General features: G+C 40.4%; 2 protein-coding genes across 8 annotated transcripts; both read left to right on the top strand.

Annotated features, from left to right (window-relative positions):
- Positions 1–139: 139 nt before the first annotated feature.
- Positions 140–5,360, top strand: KGD4 (alpha-ketoglutarate dehydrogenase subunit 4). 4 transcript variants are annotated; one of them, XM_071730828.1, is made up of 4 exons: positions 140–278; positions 1,077–1,140; positions 3,787–4,007; positions 5,217–5,360. In XM_071730828.1, the coding sequence occupies exons 1-4, from the start codon at positions 240–242 to the stop codon at positions 5,232–5,234; spliced, it is 342 nt and encodes a 113-aa protein (XP_071586929.1). In that variant the 5' UTR covers positions 140–239; the 3' UTR covers positions 5,235–5,360. The 4 variants fall into 4 exon arrangements, with proteins under 4 accessions (XP_071586929.1, XP_071586931.1, XP_071586928.1 ...); XM_071730830.1 differs by having other exon boundaries at positions 147–278; positions 3,808–4,007; XM_071730827.1 differs by lacking the exon at positions 140–278 and adding an exon at positions 450–587 and having other exon boundaries at positions 3,808–4,007.
- A 388-nt stretch (positions 5,361–5,748) lies between these two features.
- Positions 5,749–22,701, top strand: CDK7 (cyclin dependent kinase 7). Of its 4 annotated transcripts, XM_071730477.1 has the most exons (12): positions 5,749–5,985; positions 6,421–6,480; positions 7,886–7,919; positions 9,266–9,333; positions 9,834–9,902; positions 11,497–11,607; positions 13,449–13,567; positions 14,609–14,708; positions 16,535–16,621; positions 19,163–19,312; positions 21,007–21,154; positions 22,475–22,701. In XM_071730477.1, the coding sequence occupies exons 1-12, from the start codon at positions 5,926–5,928 to the stop codon at positions 22,498–22,500; spliced, it is 1,032 nt and encodes a 343-aa protein (XP_071586578.1). In that variant the 5' UTR covers positions 5,749–5,925; the 3' UTR covers positions 22,501–22,701. The 4 variants fall into 4 exon arrangements, with proteins under 4 accessions (XP_071586578.1, XP_071586581.1, XP_071586580.1 ...); XM_071730480.1 differs by lacking the exon at positions 7,886–7,919 and having other exon boundaries at positions 5,772–5,985; XM_071730479.1 differs by lacking the exon at positions 19,163–19,312 and having other exon boundaries at positions 5,811–5,985.
- Positions 22,702–23,388: the final 687 nt, after the last annotated feature.

The raw sequence follows: 23,388 nt of genomic DNA, 5'->3' as shown, positions 1-23,388 counted from the left end.
GCCTTGCGGTTTTGTTGTTGTTGTTTTTTCCAATTATTTCGAAGCCCCGCCTCGCTGTGTCCCTCTTTTCAGCGCCCCCAGCGGGCGCGGTCACGGGGGCCGCGGTCACGGCGGTCGCGGTCACGGCGGCGTGGAGCGCGGTCACGGCGGGAGGCGCGGTCACGGCTGCGGGGGCGTGGCCCGGCGCTCCCCGTAGGCGAGCGGGACGGGGCGGGGCGAGGCGCGGCACGGGGGTCACCATGGGCAGTAAGATGGCGGCGGCCGCCAGGGTCGTTCAGGTAACGGCGCTAGGCCCGCGGGCTGAGGGGCAGTGAGGATCGGCTGTAGTCAGGAGTCTGGTTTATGGCCGTGGGCTTGGCCTTGCGTTTGGTCGCCGGGGCCTGGGGCGGCGCCGGGGGGATCGGTGTCCTTGGGGTGGGGGAAGAGGTATACGGCGGGGCCCGTTCGGTGCCGCCGGTCGCTTGATGGCCGTGCCCGGAGGTGTGGTAGCGAAGGATGCTGCTGGTCAGCCCGCAGCGTTTTTTTGCGTTGTTCATAGGGGAGGGCGCTCGGCAGCCTTTCTAAATCCACCCTTCCTCAAGGTGAAGGTGAGACCCGGAGTCTTTCTCAAAAGAAAGACTCGGAAATAAACTCGGCTTCAGCTGGGAAGGTTTTTAATTTAGAGGTGTTTTTAAAATAGAACGCGTCAGTCCCGTCCAACTTCCTGAACACATGTGTACAGGCAGAGCACAGCTAGCAATTACACGTGCTGAAACTTGGTAATTGTATTTATGCAACTGTGGTGGCTGTTTCCGTACATTGGCACACAGGGATTGATGTGAAAGAAGGAAGAATGCTTTTTTTTCCTGCTCAGGGTGGAGATGGTGGAATTTCTTTGGCCTTTATAGGTGACATTTCTCTGTGGGGTGAACAGAGAATATTAATAAGTATCAGAGTATCAGAATGTTGGTACAGAAAGTGATATAGAACTGGTTGTTTCATATGTTACATATAACGTTTTAATATTGACAAAGTAATGTGTATCTAGGAACACATTTTACTCTCTCTGTTTCTTCTGCTTCCATGTCTTGTTCTAGGTAGTCAAGCCACATACTCCATTAATTAAGTTCCCGGACAGAAAAAGTAGTCCCAGGCCTAAAAGTAAGTTACTTAATCTCTGTATCCAACTTGCACCACGTTTCCTTACATTAACTGTTATATAAGAACCAGCACACATTTTTTTCTGCTTCAGCTATGTGACTCAAATGATTCTGAGCAGGGTTTCTGGTTGTTTTCATCTGAAGGCATCTTTGACTTCCTCTTCAGACTCAGTAGAACTGTGGGCATATGCAAAGACTTTTTATTTGTAGAGTCCTAGTTTTACGCATACTATTATTTGCCTGAGAGGATTGTGGCCAAGTCTGCTTGAAGCAGCTCCGGTATTCAGTGATATTTGAAAAAAGGATGTTGCATTTTTCTCACCTTTTCTTACTGTGTGATGTCTGTGGTACTGAAAACCCTGATTATAGCTGGGAGAGCCACCCCACTGTACATTTTAAGAGGTATTTTCTTACGCTAATAGATAATGCTGGGAAAAAAATAATTTCATTGCAGTCTTTGATATTAATATTTATGCATACAGCTATGTTGATGTTTACAGCATTCCCAGTACTGTTATGTTTACACATGGAAGTTATATATTTATAAATAGACTAGACTAGAATAGAATGGAAATGTTTTACCTTTAACCTAACCTTTTACCTAGTCTACCACTAAACCCATATGCCTAAGCACTTATTGTCTCTTTTTTTAAATACCTCCAGGGATGACACCACCACCAGTTCTCTGGGCAGCCTGTTCCAGTGCCCAACTACCTTTCCATAAAGAATTTTTTCCTTGCATCCAATCTTAACCTCCAATGGCACAACTTGAGGCAATTTCTTCTTGCTCTGTCTCTTGTTCCTGGAGAGAAGTGACCAACATCCAGTTGTGACCAGCCCACAGCATTACCATATTTGTGATTTGGTTTTATGTTTAATTTATTCAGACATTACAAAGTACACAGAATGCATGAGTGACACTTCTGCTTTACCTGTGAACTCTTCAGGAATTATTTTCTGCAACAACTTGTTGACAGAATTCTGTATATTTTGCACAGTTCAGCCAGATGTACTGTCCCTCATGCTAGTGAGCTGCTTTCTCAAAGGCTTGAAAGTGTGTTGCTTAGCTTTAGTTTATCTTTGCATCTGAAGATTTTTGTGACTGTGTAAGTTAGACTTTTCTACCTTAATCAGATTCTGTCATCTCATTAGTAAATTACAGTCTGCCTCATCTTATTTGAATGCTGTTTCCATGTACCAAACTACTGTGTTACTACCACAATATGATGGTCTCAAACATGGAAGGGATAAATGTCATCTGAGCTAAGGCAACAGTGGTGTTAAGCCCAGAACTTTTGAGTTTTGACTTCTTCTATTTTTATTTGGCTAATTCATATACTTAAAGTACTGTTCAAACTTTGAAGCACACAATACAGGAAAATCCTTGGCAAATCTTTAGACGCTACCGTGGTGCGTGTTTTTATCATAGACAAGGCGTGTTGTTTCTTGAAAGAAAAACACTTCATAGTCATTAACAGCCAAAACTATTTCATCTGTTCTTAGAAAGATGACAAACAGGGTGTTCTTCCATTTCCATCTTCTGTTGCCTTTGCTTCTGCTCTTAAATTTTAAAATTTCAGCTTAATGGCATGCCCCCTGTGCAGAATTATGCTCCTGATGGGCTGTCTTCTGCCTTTCTCTGTCTGGGACATGCCATTGTTCCTAAACCCCTTACCAACTTGTGACTTGCACATGCAGTCTTCTGACAGAAATTCTGAACAGAGGTGGCTTTTCCTGAATGATAACCCTTATGATAAGCATTCTGCTTATCAGGTGCTTTAACCTTACGTGGAGAGGTCTGGGTGCTTACAAAGTAGACGTAATGCTGTGAGATTCCATCCTGCCTGAGCAGGTAGTGGTGTACTGCCATTGTGAAGTCAGACATGGTGGGACAGACCTACAGCTAAGAATGCTGAGTTTGACAATGCTGCCCTTTTTTCTGTTGTTCTCTCATCTTCAAACTCAGGGCATCCTCTGTAGTGTGAATTCCTTAAGCTCCTGGGTCACATCTGTACAGTACTTCATGCACTTCTTGGTCTCTGCATTCATTAACATTGGTTGCTCATGCCCAGCTTTTGGTGATCATTCTGCACATCACTAACAAAATTTGATAAGGTGCCATTTGGTAATAATAAAAATAGGTACAACACTGCATTTCATGTTGCAGTACATCAGAGTTATAGTTGTGAGCTTTATCTTTCTGGGAGCTTCTGCCTTTTTTTCACTTGTTTGTGGTACAGTGGCAGTAAACAAAAAGCATCATCTCAGTGGATCCCAGTTACTTGCATTAATTTTCTTTCTACATAATGGCCTCTACACACACATTTGTGATACTGTTAGCTTTTCTGCAAGTAGGGCTTTCCGTGAGAAACCCTTTGCTACAATATATGCTGATGGATCTTCTGTTTCCACATCAGTGTTTCTTCCTCTCAGACGTGCTTTCTCTTATTCTCAGATTTTTTTCACTGGGTTCTTGGTATATTTAACAATAATAAAAAGCAGGCTGTAAGAAGATTGTCTTAATGCTTTTAAGTAGTAGTTGTAGTGAAGAATATTATTAGTAACTGGTAACTTGAGTTGGCTGCTCATTAAATTTACAGTCTTTTTACATTACTGTGTTGTTACATTGTTCACATTTCTGTAAAAGGTTTTGCAATCTGGGTTTCAGTACAGGAGTCTCTACAAGCAAGTGTGCCATCTTTCAGTGCTTCCAAAGCCCAGGGGCCCGGGGAAGGCAGCTCACTGGCCTTTCAGACTTCACCTGTTACTAGAGTACAAGGCACACCAGATACTGCTGAATTAGCAAGAATCTTACCTCAAAAATACAGAAGGAAACTTATGTCAAATGAAGAGATTGAATATATTCAAGTAAGTTTAATTTATTGGTGTATGTTGCTTATGTTTACCTACGATTTAGCTTGTTTGTGCACATTCTTTGAAGTATAAAATCTGGTATTGCATTGTAATTCTTGGTAGAGGTGCACTCCCAGCTTTCATAGCTTTGATGCACAGTACCCACACCACAAATACTTAGTAGAAAAGATACCCAACTCTCACTAAACAGTAGCCTGTGGTATCACTGAGTGGAGAGATAGGCACCTAAGACAGGCATGTAGATAGCTAGTGATAGCATAGCCTTACGTTAATCACTGTCACTGCCTGTTCTGTAACCACTGTTTAATGTGTAATTTGAATGAGCAAGAGAGTCTGCACTTAGGCCAGCAGAGGCTGTTACTGGGTGATTTAAGTCCAAAATATTTCTCGGACTATTTTTTATAAGTTATTTATTAGTGAGTTAACTCTTGTATTTCTAGTCAAGGAAACATTTTATTAAACTTGATATGAATACTTCCTGCAACATTTGCAAATCAGACATTCTACATGAAAGGCAAGAAAAGCCTGCTTTTTCTGTTACAATTCTCAGGTGTAAACACAGATGCTTGAAAAATGAGAATGCACAGAATTTGAAGAACTTGTGAGATACATGCAAGTTTGAAATTAAAAGAAACTTGCATAGCTTTGCTAAACAGTCAGAACATGTGCAATGTTGTTGTGTTGGTAGAGGAAATCGGTTTTCCTGCATGTGTGTGGGTAGGGTACTACAATTTTAAATAAAGTTATTTCCCATAGTAATAGCTCTCTTGATGTCTAATGGTGAGGCAAGTTGTAAATAGACCTTGTTGGGAAAATAACAAATTGAATACTTTTCTGATTTCTCATAGAATTGTAATGGCTCACTCATTTTTACTTTAGAAGTGAGGCAGTGAAAATAATTCTAAAATTTGGGTTCCCTAGACCTTTCTAAAGCGAGCAAGAGTTGTATTTCTTCAGGTGGGAGAAATGAAAACATCCACGCTTGTGGTTTGCGGGTGTTCTTTTTGTATTCTCTCCTGAAAAACACTGAGCTGTTACTGGTAGGTGGTGGTATTTGATACTCAGTGCCTGCTATTCTCTAGGTTAAAAACCAAGGTGTAAATCAGAAATTGAAACTAGAACTCTGTTAGTGCAAAAGATTTGATCTCTTATTTCCCATTCTGTTAGCAGAATATATTTAACTGCACACTTTTCTTTTTGCAGCGTGGAGGTCCGGAGTAAGCATGAACAAAGTTTGCTGGCCACTGTTGAATACAGAGTGTTGTATTTGCAATAAAGGCATTTCCTTAGTATCATACCAGATGGCAAACTAATAGCTTTAATAAAAACCCATACGAAACGTGAGAAGGTTGACACCGCACACCGTATGTATTAAATTTGTGACCGTATTTTCTGTTGACTCCTAACAAGCAATAGAACTTGCTCGTTGTCTGCACCATTAAAAATATTTTTCTAATTAGCCACTTGCAAACTTGACAGTGTAACAGAGTCGCTTCATTTTTCTACTTAACAATACCAGCCGGATCTCATGGCTTTTAGGGGACACTGTGGGGAAAGGCAGGTGGGGCAGAAGGAGGGAACCAGACCCGCAACCACAGTCCCCCCCCGACTCGCCGGTGCCACGGAGTCGTTCCGCCCCCCCGCGATGTCACCGGGGCGGGCGGTGAAGCCCCGGGCGGCTCTCGCGAGGCGCGGACAGGGGGCGGGGCGGTGCGCTGTGTGGTGACGCCGCTTGTTGCTAGGGGCCGGGCCGGGCTTGGGCTGGGCTGGGCTGGGCGGAAGCAGAGTCGGTGGGAGAGGCGCTGTCTCTCGGGTGTTCGAGCCCCGGCAGTTCTTCGCCGCTGTTCCGCGGGTGCCACGCACAACCCCTCCGTCCCCTCTTTTCTTTCCCCCTCCCGCCCCGTCGGTGGCAATGGACGCGGGGGCGCGCGCCAAACGCTACGAGAAACTCGACTTCTTGGGGGAGGGGCAGGTAAGCGGGGGTGTGGGGTGCGGGCTGGGGGTAGGTACGAGACCCCCTCGGGGAGCCTGAGGGGTAATCAGGTGATGGGACCTCTCTGGTGAGCGGAGGGGCTGCGCGGTGCCGCGGGTGCTGTCCCCGCCGTGCCGGGCCCTGTCTCGCCTTCCGCTGCTGACGGGGGCCGCGGCGGCTGAAGGGCGGGAGGAGTGGTGGGTGAGGCGGGGGTTGGTGAAGGCGAAGTTGTCGTCCACCGGCGCGGTGGTACTGGGGGCTTCCCCGCTCCCATTCCCAAAGGAAAGCCGTGGCGCCGGCAGCTCTCCAGCCCCGGGAGCTGGGCTGGGGGCCGGGCCCTGCTGCCGCACCCCGGTCAGGGCAGCGCTAGCAGAGAGGGGCCCTGCGGCTCCGCTGCCCCGGTGTGTTCATGCAGGCCCCTCTCTGCCTCCCCAGTTTGCCACTGTCTATAAAGCGAAGGATAAGAACACCAATCAAATCGTGGCTATTAAAAAGGTGAGTGCCAGAATAGCTTATCATTGTCTGAACAGCCGGTTGCTCCTCACCTGCGTGATGATTTGTTTTGACCCGCTTAATGGCTGATGGGTATTTATTCTTGTTTCTCGAGTGTCTTGTTTAAATGAGCGAGGTACCCTGCCGTTAATGCCTTCCCCACCTTACCCCCACCCTAGGCAGAAACTGCATGTCTGAGTTTCTCAATGGTTACCTCGTCTGTAATTAGAAACTACAGTTTTTTGGTAGGTTTATTTTTTAAAATCCCCACACATAAGTCCTTGATAGCTGAGCGTTTGTTTTTTTTTTTAATCTTTCCACCTGCTGTGCCCAATTTCCTTCAGGAATGTTTTTCCTAATTAAGTTGTACAGAATCGGTGGTAGATTTTTGACAAATTTTGACAAAAGCTATCTTAAATTTGCAGTTTACCTGTTTTATTACAAACAATGAAAATACTAGAAGTTTCTGTATTAAAAATAGGTGATTGGCTGTGGTTTCTGAGGAACAAAACATGTATATTATAGTGTTTTGGGTAGTTGAAGAGCTTACCTTATTAGGTAATTTGAACCATCTTATTAGTCAGTAATTTTGTTTGGTACACTAATGCCTATTAGCAGCTATACTTTTTAGTTGCTAGTACTAGTACTTGTACTAGTATGTACTAGCAACAGCTGTTCTGAAAAGCATTTTCGTTTTTATCAGTATATTCTCTTAACTTTTATAATCTGAAAATGCCAATATTTGGTATTCAAATCCTGGATTTGAAAATTTCAGGGCAATAGATGACAGGCAGAAGGACTTTAAGCCAGGCCAAGTTATCGAGTGTGCTAATTTTACTAGAATCTGTCTATTACAACTGTCAATTATTTTGCCCTCATTTGTCCCTGGAGAGAAGCTTGTAAATGGTACAATAAAGTTTCATGGTTACAAAGCATTTCATGTTGCCAGTTTACATTATGTCTGTTTTCAATGCCATTATTTTTCAGTTTTTATAAAAACTTCACTGTTGAGACTGGTTTTAAGAAAAAAAGGCAGTCCATCTCTAGATCAGGTGGGCTTTTTTTGGTGGCAGTGGGTTTTTTGTTTTGTTTTGGAGTGGGGTTTTTTAGTGTTTGGGGTTTTTTTCCTTATGCATTTTTTTACTTGGCAGTTGTCATCATTCTGATTTTCTCAATGTAAATTATGCAATAATAATAATGATAATAATAATGCATAATTTACTAGGCTCTTTATAATAATCCTGGTTCCACAAAGCTCAGTTCTGGTACCAAAACCAAACCATAGCTGTAAAAGTTCCTCATGGTACTAGAACAGTCTGGCTTAGGAGAGTAATGCTAAAGAATGTATACCCTGCTCCTGGGACAGGTGGCTTAACTTTGTATAAACATACAAAACATTTCTTTACAGATTAAACTGGGACATAGATCAGAAGCTAAAGATGGTGAGTTTTCAAACAAATGCATGCTGCAGGTATTGCAAGTAAAAGCCCAATAATCATGGTCTTCTATTACAGTTTGTGTGGTTTGGTAGAATTTTGTATGTATATAGGCTGCCATCCTTCGGGGATGTTGCATCAGATTTCTGGCTTTCCAGTGAAGAGTCTTTGCTCTTAATTCTCCAGTTCTGTCCTAAGGGAAGTTTTAAAGAGAAACTGAGCACTCATTCTAGAGTCTCACAGTTAAAATGACTTCCAGAGAGTCAAGATCCACATGGCCCTCAGCAGACTAATGTTGTTTAAGGACAGTCACTACTTTTGGCCTAGCTATATGTCAAAGATGTAATTAAAATTAGTGATCATGTTTGCTTTCCCTGTGTTAACCTGATGACCTTGTATTTTTATTTTTTTTTATTCTAAGGCTTTGCACAGCCAAAAACAGCCAGTGTCAACATGATACCAAAATAGGTAATTAAACTAGGCAAAGCAGGAGTGTAAGTAATCTCTGTAGCTTTGCCCAGGACTTTGTTGGATGTGTTGAATGCTGCCTTAGGTTTTGGGAGAATGCTGTTTTTCAGCTTATGTGCATCTGAAACTTTCTGCACTGCATACCACAGGAGCACTTGCTTGCCAGTGATTTTTTACACTAGCCATACATTCCAGCATTTTGGAAAGAGGAATTGCAACTGTATGGAGATCAGTTGGATGTGGTGCAGTGGGTGTAACTGCCACAAGTGGACTGCCTGCCACGTTGCCCCCCTCTGTCTTTTTCTCCTCTGTAAAATCTGGCTATTAAAGTATTCAGGCAAGCATCAGCAGGTTTTGGCCACTGTATCTTTTATGCCACCGCATGGATATAGAAAAACATAATGTGCTTTGCCTTACTAAGTAATGCTGTGTTCAAAAGAAAAGAGATACATTCCTGAGTTTTGTCAGAGTGCCTCCTTCTGGAAGTGAGAAGAATTGATATTTACAAGGTACAACTTTTCTTTAAATAGAATAGACTGAAAAAGGTGACTTTATTCCCGTAGGCTTTTGCTAGGACTTCTGTTTTTTGCCAAAATGGGGACATGTTGCTTCATAATCTAAATCCAGTTACTGTGATGTAGGATTTATTTGTGGTTGAGAGAAGTTTATGTCCAATATTATTCTACAGCAATCTAGTTATCTATGGCAATGTTCTTGTTATTTAAGAAATTGCTGAGTGGTGAGAAAGTGTTTTGTAGTAGTAAATCATCAGTGATTAATACAATAAGAGGTTTCTTTGGAACTTTACAAAGTTTAATTGTTTAATTTTGTTTTGTTTCTCTCCTTTTGTTTTTTTTTTTTTCATTTTTTTTTTTTTCATATAGGAATCAACAGAACAGCCCTAAGGGAGATAAAATTGTTACAGGAGCTAAGCCATCCAAATATTATTGGTGTAAGTAAAATGTATGCTGCTTCTAGAATGAGTCCTGAAATACTTTTAGTACAGGCATACAAAGATGAAACATGCCTAAGAGAATATATGAAAGGAAGTTAATAAGCCTAAAACTTAGAATTTCCAAATACTTCATGCTTATGGGAGCAGATATACAGAGCTAAATCCATGGGAAAACAGTCTGGTCTCAAGTAAAGGAGAAGTGGAATAGCAGGGTCTGGGGAGAGGACAAACTGGTAACTAATATGGTTAAGTTCATTCTTTCTCCTTCTTTATTTCCTGAGTCCAGGAAGGAGAGACAATTCTGTAAAATGTTATTGCTGTACTGAATGGAAATTTGTTTTTTGGAGACTGAATTAAGAAACTGAGTAAGAAATTTTGTATTGCAAGTCAGAAAACTTCAACAAGTTCAGCAAGTTGAAAATCCACATATTCACTACAATGTTGCAGAATTTTAGAATACTGAAAGTATGCTTCATCTTCTTGAATTTTGTTCACAGCTTCTAGATGCATTTGGACACAAGTCAAATATTAGTTTGGTATTTGATTTCATGGAAACAGATTTAGAGGTAAGATTTTTGTAAATATTTTTTTTTATTTCAGTATCCTCAAGTGTTGTTTTTTTTTTAAATACTGCTTTAACAGCCTTACATTTGCCTGTATTAGAAAGGTATGTTTCATTATGTAAGCTTGCTGGGATCATGTCTTAAAAGTAGTTTGAATAATTTGACAATTTTTGCAAGTTCTCAGCTGATAGTGCTTCTGCTTTGTCAGCATGATCTTCAAGAAACAGATTATATTTACAGTATTAGTTTTTTGAAGCTCCAGAGTGTACAACCTGAGTCACAAACCATCATCTTGGAGCAATTGCTAAGCATAAATCATCATCATCAAACACGTTCAAGTAAGTGTAATACTCAAGTATACCAAGTCATGAGCTGGTGCTAAAATCGTATGCACCTGAACTATTGTTCTAAACGTAACAATGCTAAGCATTTGCAAATCAGCATCTTACAAATGTTTCGTTCTCCAAGACCTAAACTCTGTTTGTCTTCGTGGAAGTCTTTGTATGACATATTTTCATGCAAGGTTCTTCATTTTAGAAGGCTGTTGTAGACACCACTTCACATCAGATCTGTGTATACACACATTATCTCTGCTCTGTACAGAAATGAATGTAGTTGTTAGGCTAACTCATTACACATGTGCTGTTAAGCACTGGGATTAGTATTTCAAATACTAAAAGACTGACAAGCTTGCTGGAACCTAGATGAATGCATGACTGAAAAGGTTAGATCATTTTTTTTTCTAACAGAAGTTAAAATAATGAGTGAACTTTCTGAAGGATTAATTTTGTTTACTTAGTAACAATGTGACATTTAGAGCTGAAGAAGATACAGTGTACAGAGATTAAAAAATTACATACTTGTGTAATGCTGTGGTATACAGAGCATTTAACTGTACTGTGGTATCACTCAGGCCACAATTTGGGACAGCAGCCAGTTGTGATTTGGGATGTGAATGCATAGATCAAATTTTGTGTAGTCTTAGCTATTTTGTAAAGTTTCAACTTAAACCTTAGGAAAGGCTAATATTAAACTAGACAGTAATACTATCAGGCAAGTTTTTTGGGGTAGTGTAAAACACATTTTCAAACAGGATGCTTCCATAGGCTTTTAATATTAAAAATGTAGAAAATGTATGCAGATTTATTAAAATACAGTAAAGTGACTACCTTGTGGTCATCTTGGAAACAGAAGAGGAAATCACTGCTTCTACAAAGATTAGATGCTTAGGTTGCATCTAAGAAAGAAAGGAGTAAGTGGGAACATAATTTCAGGTTTACTGACATATTTATCATTTTTATGTGTACACCTTCGTCTTTTAAGCTTCGGCATCAACAGGGATAATATAACAAACTCTTATTTTACATCCATTTTCTCATATTTTGGTTTCTCAGAGATCATGTAGGCTATCTGGACTCAACGTTTCAATTTTTGATCTCCAGAGTAGACTTGTTTTTCTGGAAAAAGGGTGAGAGTAGTAGAGAATATGTGACTGTAAGTTTGAGCTTTGTTTTAAAGGGTGAGATAAATTTTGAACTGAAAGATGGTAAATAAGTTAATCTTGCATGGTAATTTTTACTATCAATCAACTTCACAGGTTATTATAAAGGATACTAGTATTGTGCTGACACAATCTCATATCAAGGCGTACATGTTGATGACACTTCAAGGATTGGAATATTTACATCAGCACTGGATTTTACACAGGGTAAGCACGTACTAAATTATCATAGAATCATAGAATTGGCTGGGTTGGAAGGGACCTCAGAGATCATCAAGTTCAACCCTTGATCCACTACCGCTGCAGTTACCAGACCATGGCACTGAGTGCCACATCCAGTCTCTTTTTAAATATCTCCAGGGACGGAGAATCCACCACTTCCCGGGGCAGCCCATTCCAATGTCTGATCACCCTCTCAGTAAAGAAATTCTTTCTAATGTCCAACCTAAACCTCCCCCGGCACAACTTGAGACCGTGCCCTCTTGTCTTGCTGAGGGTTGCCTGGGAAAAGAGACCAACCCCCACCTTGCTACACCCTCCTTTCAGGGAGTTGTAGAGAGTGATGAGGTCTCCCCTGAGCCTCCTCTTCTCCAGGCTGAACAGCCCCAGCTCCCTCAGCCTCTCCTCATAGGATCTGTGCTCGAGTCCCTTCACCAGCCTGGTTGCCCTCCTTTGGACCTGCTCCAGGACCTCGATATCCTTCCTGAACTGAGGGGCCCAGAACTGGACACAGGACTCGAGATGTAGCCTCACCAGGGCTGAGTACAGGGGCAGAATCACTTCCTTGGACCTGCTGGCCACGCTGTTCCTGATACAGGCCAGGATGCCATTGGCCTTCTTGGCTACCTGGGCACACTGCTGGCTCATGCTCAGCTTCCTGTCAATCCAGACTCCCAGGTCCCTTTCTGCCTGGCTGCTCTCCAACCACTCTGTGCCCAGCCTGGAGCTCCCCATGGTGTTGTTGTGGCCAAAGTGCAGGACCCGGCACTTGGTCTTGTTGAACCTCATCCCGTTGGAATCAGCCCAACTCTCCAGTCTGTCCACGTTCCTCTGCAGAGCCCTCCTGCCTTCCAGCTGACCCACACTTCCCCCCAGCTTAGTGTCATCTGCAAACTTGCTGATGATGGACTCAATCCCCTCATCTAAATCATCAGTAAAGATATTAAACAGAACAGGGCCCAACACTGATCCCTGGGGGACACCACTGGTGACCGGCCGCCAACTGGATGCAGCACCGTTCAGCACCACTCTCTGGGCCCGGCCCTCCAGCCAGTTCCTAACCCAGCACAGAGTGCCCCTGTCCAAGCTGTGGGCTGACAGCTTTTTCAGGAGAATGCTGTGAGAGACGGTGTCAAAGGCCTTGCTGAAGTCCAGATAGACCACATCCACAGCCTTCCCCTCATCCACAGCCTTTGTGCTGTAACAAAAGTCACATTTGGTAGAATTTGAATCTTAAGTTTAATGAAGATAGTTTTGATGTTCATCTGTTCTTCCATAGCATTCATGCTGGTCATTTTGGAGAGGCAATACCAGTACCAGTTTCTATTGCTGCCAGTCTTCCTGCTTCTGCTTTTGTTCTTTACCTTGCCCCGCTGAGTACAGAGTGGTGAGATAAGAAGGAAGTGAGCAGATGGCTTTGTGGGTGCTTTGCTGCTGGCTAGAGGTCAACCCATAGAATGCTGTTACTGTATTAAACTATATCAGTTCCATGATTTCTACAGTTAATTGAAACATAAGCAAAGCCTTTATTACTCATTTGGCAGCTCTGCAGTTAAGACAGAACAGCTATTCCTGCAGCAAAGCTAAAAGCTATTGAGAGGCAAATTGGTTTTTTCCTTTTAAATTCTGCAGCTTAAGTATGGTAATATTCAAATGGGTATTTTTACTATGGTTTTCATGTATGATGAAAATGTAGGCTTAGGATAGAATGAACAGCCTGCATTTTAGAATACTGTTCTACTGTTCTACAGCAAATTTCCAGGAGGTTAATTTTATGTCTCTTTTTATCAACACTAACAGAATTAATTATTTTCTTTCTGTACTGACAGGATCTTAAACCAAATAATTTGTTGCTAGATGGAAATGGCGTATTAAAATTGGCTGACTTTGGCTTGGCAAAATCTTTTGGAAGCCCAAATAGGGTTTATACCCACCAAGTAGTAACAAGGTAAGACATTCTATTTAGTTTCTTGCATAGCGATTTTGCAGTCTGTCTTGAAATAGGTTGTGTCAAATCAGCATGTCCAAAGTTTGACATCCATCTTATGCAATAGTCTGTAGTGAAAAGAGCCTCATGAAATAAAGGCTTTCTTTAGCTTTGTTTGCTTTGTTTAGCAAAGTCTCCTTGGGAACTGCTAGAATATGTATATCTGGGGGTTTTTCAGGGGTATAATACTCTCTTGGAACACACAGAAATCTTACCTGCAGATAAGCCTGGCTTTCAGAGGAGAGAGCTGTTACTTTTTGTTAATCATGAGAAGTAGAATCTTTCTGTAATTAATCATATTACCTGTTATGAGGCAAATGTTTGAATCAATTAAAATATTTTTTATTTTACTTATGGCCTGCTTATTTAAGGTATGCATTAAAAAGTAGGGCTGCAAAATATGTGAAGTATTTTCTTTTTTCTGCTGTAATGCTAAAACTGTTGGGGCAAAGCTAGCTTGTTTTTACACCTTTACTCAAAAGGCAGAAAAGCTACAGTAATTTTAAACGCAGCATATATCAGATCATTGCACTAAGCTTAATTATTATTAGGTGGTGGAAGTAGCTGTTTTAAACAAGTGTTGTCAAGGTTCATTCTGCATAAAAGTGGTCTCTATACAGAAGTTTGTTGGTATTGAGGTTTTTGGAAGCTGGAAGGAATTCTTTCATTTCTTCAACACTAAGTTTAAAGAAAATTTTGATTCATAACATGCAAACTTTTATGTTAAATAAATTTGCATATTTGCAGTTCTCTTTCTTGTTAATCATCTATTTTTGAGCTGGAGCTACTTTGTGATTGTATGTGACCCATTGGTAAAAAAGACTGAAAAAAATTATGCATTCCTTAAACAAAACATTTCGCATGGTAGAGTACAGCTCTGCAATGTCTGGAAAGTATATTGGCAGGAGCAGTATCCTCTTTGTAGTTCATGCATTCCTAGAATATACAGCACTTAACATGAGCAAATCCACGTGATTTTCTTGAAATATGTTTTCTTTTCAGGTGGTACCGAGCCCCAGAATTATTGTTTGGTGCCAGGATGTATGGCGTTGGTGTCGATATGTGGGCTGTCGGTTGTATTTTAGCTGAATTGCTCCTCAGGGTAAGTCTTCAACTGTAAGCATTCTGTACCTGCTCTTAGGTGCATTACAGCTCTATATGTGGGCTTCTTCTCTAACAGCAGCAGCTAGAGGCAGTTAAGTTATTTAGGAAAGGAAGAGGAGGGCAAAAAAAGTTTTGAAAAGCTTGCAAACTGTAAGGAAGATGAAGTTTTGGAGTAGAGGGAGGTTCCATAAGCAGCACAGTCATTGGAATTTTAAGCAAAACAGTTGGGTTAAACAGCTGAACAAACTGTCAAGGTCCTGCCTTGTGGAAGGTCAAGCAGATAACTCTTGCGCTCCTCGAGTGTTACCTTTTCACACAGCTTTATTTTGCTACCGTTCTATAAATGAGGCATCATAGATACATACATACTCTGTCCCTTATAAATTGTTCCTCAATAATTGTAAATAATAATCACTAGTGCCTTCATTGTGGGTTTATTTAATGAGCATAAGACTAATGTTTTTCTAAGCTGTAGATTCATGATAATACTGGAATGAAGCTGAACATTAATATCAGGCCAATTCTATGCCAATCCTAAATACAGTACAGAGGTATAATAGACCTTATGTATCCTTTGCTGAAGTAGACCATTTATTATGCAGTTCTTTGGAGAGGATGTGAAGTTGTGAATTGGGGAGTGAAGGGTAGGGGCACAGACACAGCTGAAAGCATAAAGTAGCTTGCAGTATAATTTATCTTCCACTAGTGAGTGGCTTCTACCTGATTTTTGCAACACATGTTAAATGTTTATGTAGCCATGCCAGGAAACATACTGGTGAACTGGTCTGTCTGAAGATGTCTTTAAAGAATTCTTTTGTCTTTATCACACAAACAGGTATGCTACAATTTCTCTGGCAGTTCAGAAATGCAAATCCACAGAGGCTGCTTAAGTAGCACTGGTGACGTGTACAGAAATATGTATTAGACCTGTTAAAGTTGGATGAACCCAAGGAAAGTCAGAAAGCAAACAGAAAGTCAGCTTGTGTTGATTCTTTGGTTTCTCAAGAAGCAGAAAATGTATTATGGTTCAGCTTAATCCCTGTGATAGCTTTAAATGTAATCTGTCATTTTCCTTCCTGAGTGTACTAGACTGTGGGACAGTGCAGCTTCTGGGAGCTTTACAAAACCAGTTTATGTTCAAGGGGCTTTCATGAGCCCAGAATTCAGTACTCTGCCTGGCAGAGATGTTCATTTCAGTCTTCCTGTCCCACTTAGCTAAATACCGCCTCTAAATCTTCATAATTTTATTTTGGTTACAGGGTTCCTTTTTTCTTGCATTGTGTGGGTGATGCACAAGATACAAGTCAGACTGGGCAAATATCCCCTTTTCTCTCTTCTGCTTAGTTTAAATAAAACATGACACTGATTAGGCACTTTGTCTCCTAGTGGGTCACTAATCTCCCTCTTCCTGTGATCTCATTCCATTAGTCTTAACTACTGCTTGTGTAATCCAGTTAAAATTCACTTTAAATGTTTTGAATATGTATAAAGCCTAACATCAGGGAGCAGACAGTGGTAAGATTGCTGTGACCAACAGATTTCAAACTGGCAACTGAGATGTAAAATCCTATTCTGTGGTATTTTATGCTAATGTGCTTTACATTTAGCTCTCTGTTGTCAACTCTTATATCAAGCCTGGATTGCAGGAAACCTTCAGAATCTACTTGGACATCACTAGAAAGCCTCAAATATTCAGTGTACCTCTTTGTTGGCAGATGATACACAAATATGTTTTGTCCTGCAATTGTGAGGGATGGCTCAAAGCTCCTGTCTAGAACTGAAATTCAGGAGTTGATTCAATCAAATGCTGTTGTCTTCTTTCAGATGCCTTTTTTGCCCGGAGACTCTGATCTTGACCAGCTGACAAGGATATTTGAAACACTGGGGACTCCAACAGAAGAACAGTGGCCTGTGAGTCCTTTGGTTTAACAGACTGGCACCAGTTTTAATTGATACTCTCCATTTTAATTTTTGAAATTATATGGCAGGGTATACAGGAATCTCTCAGTAGATTTTCAGTGGCCAGCTACCTGATGTGATGAAGTGGAGGGATAATCAGCTGAGATTTATTGTTTCTCTTGGCAAATCTCTGGTCTGCAGAGCAGTATTGTTAGCATTAAGCAATGTTAATGAAACTTCTTGGTTTTCTCAGTGTATCCACAGTTTCCCATGGCTATTGGTCTGAAATTCTTGTTGTCGTCTAATGTTGTTGAGATGTTTAAACAAATTAGTCTGCTTTAATCCAAAAGACTGTAATACTTTCAGAGTTGGAGCAATTTGTAGGAACTTACAAGTTTGTAGGAACTTAAGTTGGCCTGGTTACATTGAGAGTTTTGAGATACAGTAAGAACTGCCAGACTAGCGGCTTGAGGTAAAATTAGTTTATCTCAGGGCAGAAGTACTGTAGCAAGTACAACTTATGAGTACAGTTTTCTCTGAGGTGACAGTAAATTCAGCAGTTCAATAATACTAAGACAAACTTGGTGTAAGGGCACACAGTAACCTACCTAATGAGTATTTTCAGGCAGATTGACAGGAAACAGGGCACAACTTCTGATAAGTAACTTGGAACAGCTGATGGGCAAGCTGCCTTGGAGTCCCAAGTTTGCTGATCAGACCTGTCCTTTTTTGTAGCTGATTTATGGAAGCACCCTCTGGAGTGTTACTTGACTGTGACTACAGGAGGAGCTGTGAGTGGTCCAGTGAACCCACAGGTTACTGCAGGATGAGGGAAGTGGTCACCTTCGGTGTGGCATCTGTTGATGACAGAAATTTGAGGACCTGTATCAGTGAGGCAGTGCAAATACAATTTATCATTGGTGGTAACATTTAGCACTAGTTTGAAGTCCACATAAGCTGCAGCCTTCATAGCACCTCAAAGGGACTGGTGGCTTCTGACCAGCACCATGTACTGCTAATTGGACCACTAATGAGTTTGGGTAATGCAAGGCTCCAACTGCTGGAGTGGCAGGATGGGCACTTGGGCCTCTGATGGGGGAATGTTTGTTGAGGTGTTGGCAAAAGCCAGTAACACTGGTGGGGAACTCTGTATATTGCCTCTTTGGAACTGCCTGAGGCCAAACAGGCTTTCCAGGTTTGAAGTTGCTTGGATTGGGGACCTTTGAGGGTTGAAATGACAGTAAATCCAGTATCTCTTTAATACCAGGCTAAACTTAATGTCAGGGCATACAATGACATACATAACTGGCTATCAGGCAGGCTGAAAGGGAGCACTGCAGAGCTTCATTGTAAGAGAACTTGGACCAGTCAGTGTACATAAGGGGTCCTGAATTGCCTGATCAGTGTCCTCTTGTAGATGAGTTGTGAAATCACTCTCTGGACTTGTTAACCTGTCATCACATCCCTCCTGTGCTCCCTTTCCATGCTACTTTTCCTATGTGTGTTATGCTTAAATATTAGAGCAGCTACCACTGGATGGAGCTAAAGCTGTATCGGGAAATGTGAAGACATTACAAGCCACATACTGTTCCATTGCTGTTCTGGGGTTCTAAATGAAGTGCATGGAGGTTTTTTGCAATGATGTTTCTGCTTTCTTTGGAGAGTAAGAGTTAAAATGGAAGTGGGGAAAGAAGAGAATAGGAGATGTGCTAGCACAACAGAAATAATGCATTCCCAAATTAATTTGCAAACCCATCCATTTCAAGAATTGAAACCTTTTCTGTCAGTATTTGTAGCTGACTGAGCATTTCTCATGACAGTATTAATGTTTTATTTTTCTTGGATAAATTTACTGTAGTGTGATGACTAGAGGTTTAAAATACTCAAAATACTATTAAAATAACATTTTTGTATAATTGTCTGTTACAAGAGCATTTTTATGATAGAAGTTTAATATAGTGGTATTGATTGCATACCTACAGGAGAAAAAAGTAGGCAATTAATGTGTTTTAATTGGTTGGCATATTTTTCTTTCCTCTCTGTATTCCCCAAATAAAAAGTTCATGAGCTCTGCATTTTAAAAGTAGCTTAGAATGCTCATGATAAGCATTGAGCATAACTTCAAGGAGGAGGACAGCTTACCATTAAGTTGGAGAAAATTCAGACTTGCTCTTTTTTGAAGCCTGCCTCTTCTACCATGTCAGTTTGAAAAAGAAAAAAGTGAAACCGGTTTTACTTCATTTGTCTGCACCTACTCTGAAGTTCTTTCATGGTTCCTTTCTTTGTTAGCAATTTTTCTTCTAGATTGGTGACCATTAAAGCAAGTTAAGGAGAGATCACTTGGAAAAGGAAATTTTGAAACAATTGTAACACGTTCAATAAAAAAAAAGTTTGACCTTTTATTGCTACATTTATTTCAGTGTTTGAGTACTAGCAAGGTGTTTTGAAAGGTAGTTTGCTTCAACTGAAAGACAGCTTCATGAAGTTCACTTTCTATGAAGAGCTGAACCCTTTCTAACTTGATAAACATATATTGCATTTTTGTCTTTGTAGGGAATGACAAGTCTTCCAGATTATGTTGCATTTAAGTCTTTTCCTGGAATGCCACTTCAGCATATCTTCTGTGCAGCTGGTGATGATTTGCTGAGTTTTTTGCAAGGCTTATTTACATTTAATCCTTGTACTAGGGTTACAGCTACCCAGGTATAGTACACTAGCATTATGTGTTCATTAACTTACTGTTAATATCTGGTAAATGTGCTTTGAAGCCAGTAAGCCAGGCTTGAAATGAAATGTCATTGAGCTCTGTCTATGAAATACTAGAATACTTCTGATGTTTTATAGAGAGAACTCTGAAAAGCATAAATAATGCTGACTGATCATTTTCATTCCCAATGCAGAGCAAAGGCAGACAACTAAAAAGTGCACAAGTTGTGGCTTTCATATAGTCATGACATTTGACGTTCAAAATTCAGTCACTTGGAGCTTGGAACTTAATTCTTAACACAGCATGTCTTATTCCCTGGTTTTGAAAGGTTTTCATCCTTAATTCATCCAGTCTTTTTAATTTTATTTAAAGGGTTTTAATTCATTCCAACATGAAATTCTGTGGTGATAAAACCCAGCATTCTGATGTGAATATATTTTTCCATTATACTTGGATTAAACTGATCTCAGTTTCACTACTTGATGGAGAGAAATGAAGGACTTTGAATTAAAATGTTTCAGTTCAGAGTGTTGATTTCTGCTATGGAGAAGATAGAAGAATTGCCAGTTTCAAAACTGTATTTCTGTCACTATATGCTTTTAGGGAAGCATGCAAGAAGCAGAGCTCTGCCTTATAGGCCACTGCTTCCTCATTGCTTCTTAGAATAGGCAGATTCTAATCCAGAGGATTAGTGCATGTCATGGATCCCTTTACAGGTTTTTTCAGAGCACATTCAGATTTTTGGTCATCATGTTTGAAATAAAAGTATTCAACAGTAGTTCAATATAAGTGTCCAGATAATTAGATCTCCTGTGCTTGGGACACCTCTATACTAGTGGGTATACATCCACTAGTGTGAAGTAATTTTACAAGTCATATGTCAGGACAGTGACTTGACTATTCGATATATATTATTTTTCTAGTCTAGCATTTTAATTGACAATGCCACAATTTAAGGCAGGGAACAAATGCTTACTGTATTGCCTTAATTCATAGCTGGCACTGTATGCCATATAACTGACATAAGCAAAAGTAATGATTACCTAAGAGACTGCTTATCTTCCTTTCCTTAACCACAAATTACGGAAGTTGCGGAATTCCTAAAATTTAAAATTGGTTATGTAATTCCACTCCATGAAATTGACACTGTTCACTTGTGCTTTTTTCCAGCTTTAATTATTCTCACAATTCACAGTATAGAAACAGCACAATTAAAGCAGTTTTGAGAAAAAAAAAACAAACTAATTTAACATCTAGAAGAACAGATGGTGCTCAGGTCCTGTATCTGATCAAGACTTTGGATGTATTATTTTAATCTATTTTTTCCTGCTTTCTTATTTATCCTCTTGTCTCACCTGTCTATTCAGAACGTAGGCTCTTCAGAGCTGGAAGGTTGTTGTTTGTGTAAGACCTCATGCAAGGTAGTCTAGAGTCCTGTCAGGATGTCCGAGCACTATTTAAAAAGAGCAGTACAGAGTTATCTCTTGGCTTAAAAGCCAAAGTGCTGTGGGTAGTCATTGAGAGCACAAAATCTTGATTTGCTTCTAGGCCACCTTCTATTATAAATGTGTCCAAGTAGTTTTGAAGTCCCAGTCACAAGGGCTTTCATTATAACCTTTTTATAGATGATGTTCTGTTCGTCTGTTGTTTATGCTAATTACTTGGTTATTTTTCTTCCGTTATCACTAAGGCATTGAAACAGAAGTATTTCAGTAACCGACCAGCACCTACCCCAGGAAACCAGCTGCCAAGACCCAACTGTCCTGCAGAAGCTGTAAAGGAGCAACAAAACACACTTCTAAATTTCAAAAGAAAAAGATTAGAAGGAGAAGATCAAGGTAACCACTTAATGTTTTACCTGTTTTAAAATAGGAGCTACTTGCTTTGACAGAGCATGATACTAACAGTGTTTCAGAATAAAAACTCTCTAGACTACAAGGACACAATACTGAAGCCTGTGGGATGTATTCACCAAATTAAATGTGCAGCAGTTGCGTTTTTTTAAGAAACAGTCTTTTTATTGTCAGGGGAAGACTACCATCAGATGGATGACTGCCTGTGAAAGTATTAAACATGCATCATTCCTAGCTGTTGCTACTGCTTATATCTGATTAGTGAGGTATGTGGAGACACTGATGGTACAATGACATCATTGTCCATCTTCTCCACTCTGGCAAACACTAAATCAAACCCAGCATTTCCCCAGAATGCCAGTTTGTAGTCCTGATAATCTGCATTTCTGCAGAGCTGTAGGTTTCCAAAATGGGGTATAAAAGATAGAGCACTAAACTTTTTCCTGAGTTGATGTGGTATAAAGGTTCTGTCTAATTTCAGAACTGTTCTGCATTTGTCTGGAAAAACAAAACAGAACAAACAAACAAACAAAACAACAACAAAAAAGATGAACGAACCAAACACCATTCTATTCATATCTAAAGTTAAGAATTTGTATTGTTCAGGCATTTGTTTAAAATTCTTGGGTGTGATTCAGTGTCAATATATTTTAGGAGACCTCTGCCTATAGGGCAGGCAAAAATGTTCAGATCCTTTCCTAGTGAGCTTCATATTCATCCCAGAGGGCAGCTATGATTTATTCTACCTATATTATAAGTAAGAAACACATGAAAGAACAAGATCTTCAGTAGAACCAGAAAAAAGTACTGCTGCTTTCATCATCTTGATAGCTGATACTAAACAAAGGCATACTAAAAGATTGAAGCAGACACTAGAAGGGCTATTACTTCTACAGACAGCTCAGCCCTGGGTAGTGACAGCAAGTACAAAAATTCATTAATAGTGTTATGCATGGTGGGGCAGGGTTAAGCCGTATAACTTCTTGCCTTTCTTAGTTTCAAAAGTCATATTAAGGGGCTAGCTTTTTATACCAAGAAAGAGAAATACATACATGTTTCCCAAATACAATTAATGCTTAAATACAGAATTTGGGGCTCAGTTCATATACTGATTGAAGTGAGCTTTGGTTCTAGCACTCTTCCATAGCTACGCTGGAAGAAGTCATTATATGCTGCCTCTGCAGCAAACAGCATTAAACAACCCAAATTCAGTGTATCTCAAGAACAGTATCTAATGAATACTAAAACCCTGAGGAGGGGCTTCGACCCTTTTGCTTTGTTAACAGTGTGATTTACACTTTTCAGGATTACCAAAAAAACTGGTTTTTTGATTGCTGTGGATGGTGGATGGAAACCAGCGAGAACGGCCCAAGTCCCAGCTGTTGAAAAAATGCTATAATAGCCACTGGATGGTTACTTTGTAATATTTTCATATGTAAAATGTGAATTAGTATTTCCTTACTGAAGCAGAGTTTTCATTAATCCTACTTCTTTACTTTTTTTTTTCCTAATAAAAGTATTTTGGAACAAAACAGGAAGATTCTTCTCTTTGGTTTGCTGTCTTCTTGTTTTAACTCATGCTCTGAGGTAGTAGCTGCCAGAACTGTTTGCTGGCTAGAGCCTCACGCATATTTAATGTTGCAGAACCCTTATGCTGAATTAGGTGCTGTCCTGTACAAATGCACACCCCTAAGGGGGAAGACTACAAATACCATGCTTCTTACCTGGAGCTTAGATACATACATGATTGTGTGCCAGCCCTATAAATGCTGGAAAATATGCATCATTATAAAGAAAAGACAGGATCCTTTTGTTTTTTTATTCCAGTTGTTATGCTAGTGTATTAACACAGGACTTTGCATGTGCTCTCTCAGCAGCTATGCATTAAGACTTTCCAAGGACACAACCACTATTACTGAAAGCAGTATGATGCACAGAATGGATGTAAAATGTTGGTGTGTCCTTGCAGACCCCAGTCTTTCGGGAGAAATTATCCAAGAGCATATAATATCCTTCAAAACCTCAAGACAGCAGTAAGAGTTGTAGGGAGATGCAGCTGGGAAAACCATGCTAACCCTCCTGTCAAGCTGCTGGACAAATTCATAGTGCAGATACTGAGCTCAGCTCTTTCCTGATTTCACACATGACTGTGTTGCAGTTTGCTGGGTAAGCAAACTTCTTCAGTGGAAAGGAACAAGCCATTAGGTGCTGTTGATGCC

This window comes from Heliangelus exortis, chromosome Z (genome assembly GCF_036169615.1).
Source record: "Heliangelus exortis chromosome Z, bHelExo1.hap1, whole genome shotgun sequence".
Lineage (NCBI taxonomy): Eukaryota > Metazoa > Chordata > Aves > Apodiformes > Trochilidae > Heliangelus > Heliangelus exortis.
Note: the sequence above shows the minus strand (reverse complement) of the source record. Positions and strands in the feature narration are given on the sequence as shown.

Excerpts from the sequence above, each read along its gene's own strand:
- KGD4 (XM_071730826.1), top strand. The coding sequence starts at position 465 with ATGGCCGTGCCCGGAGGTGTGGTAGCGAAGGATGCTGCTGGTCAGCCC. Across the intron at positions 588-1,076 it reads CACCCTTCCTCAAGGTGAAG|GTAGTCAAGCCACATACTCC; the intron begins GTGAGACCCGGA and ends GTCTTGTTCTAG. Across the intron at positions 1,141-3,786 it reads AAGTAGTCCCAGGCCTAAAA|GTTTTGCAATCTGGGTTTCA; the intron begins GTAAGTTACTTA and ends TTTCTGTAAAAG.
- CDK7 (XM_071730477.1), top strand. The coding sequence starts at position 5,926 with ATGGACGCGGGGGCGCGCGCCAAACGCTACGAGAAACTCGACTTCTTG. Across the intron at positions 7,920-9,265 it reads TAGATCAGAAGCTAAAGATG|GAATCAACAGAACAGCCCTA; the intron begins GTGAGTTTTCAA and ends TTTTTCATATAG. Across the intron at positions 21,155-22,474 it reads ATTAGAAGGAGAAGATCAAG|GATTACCAAAAAAACTGGTT; the intron begins GTAACCACTTAA and ends TACACTTTTCAG.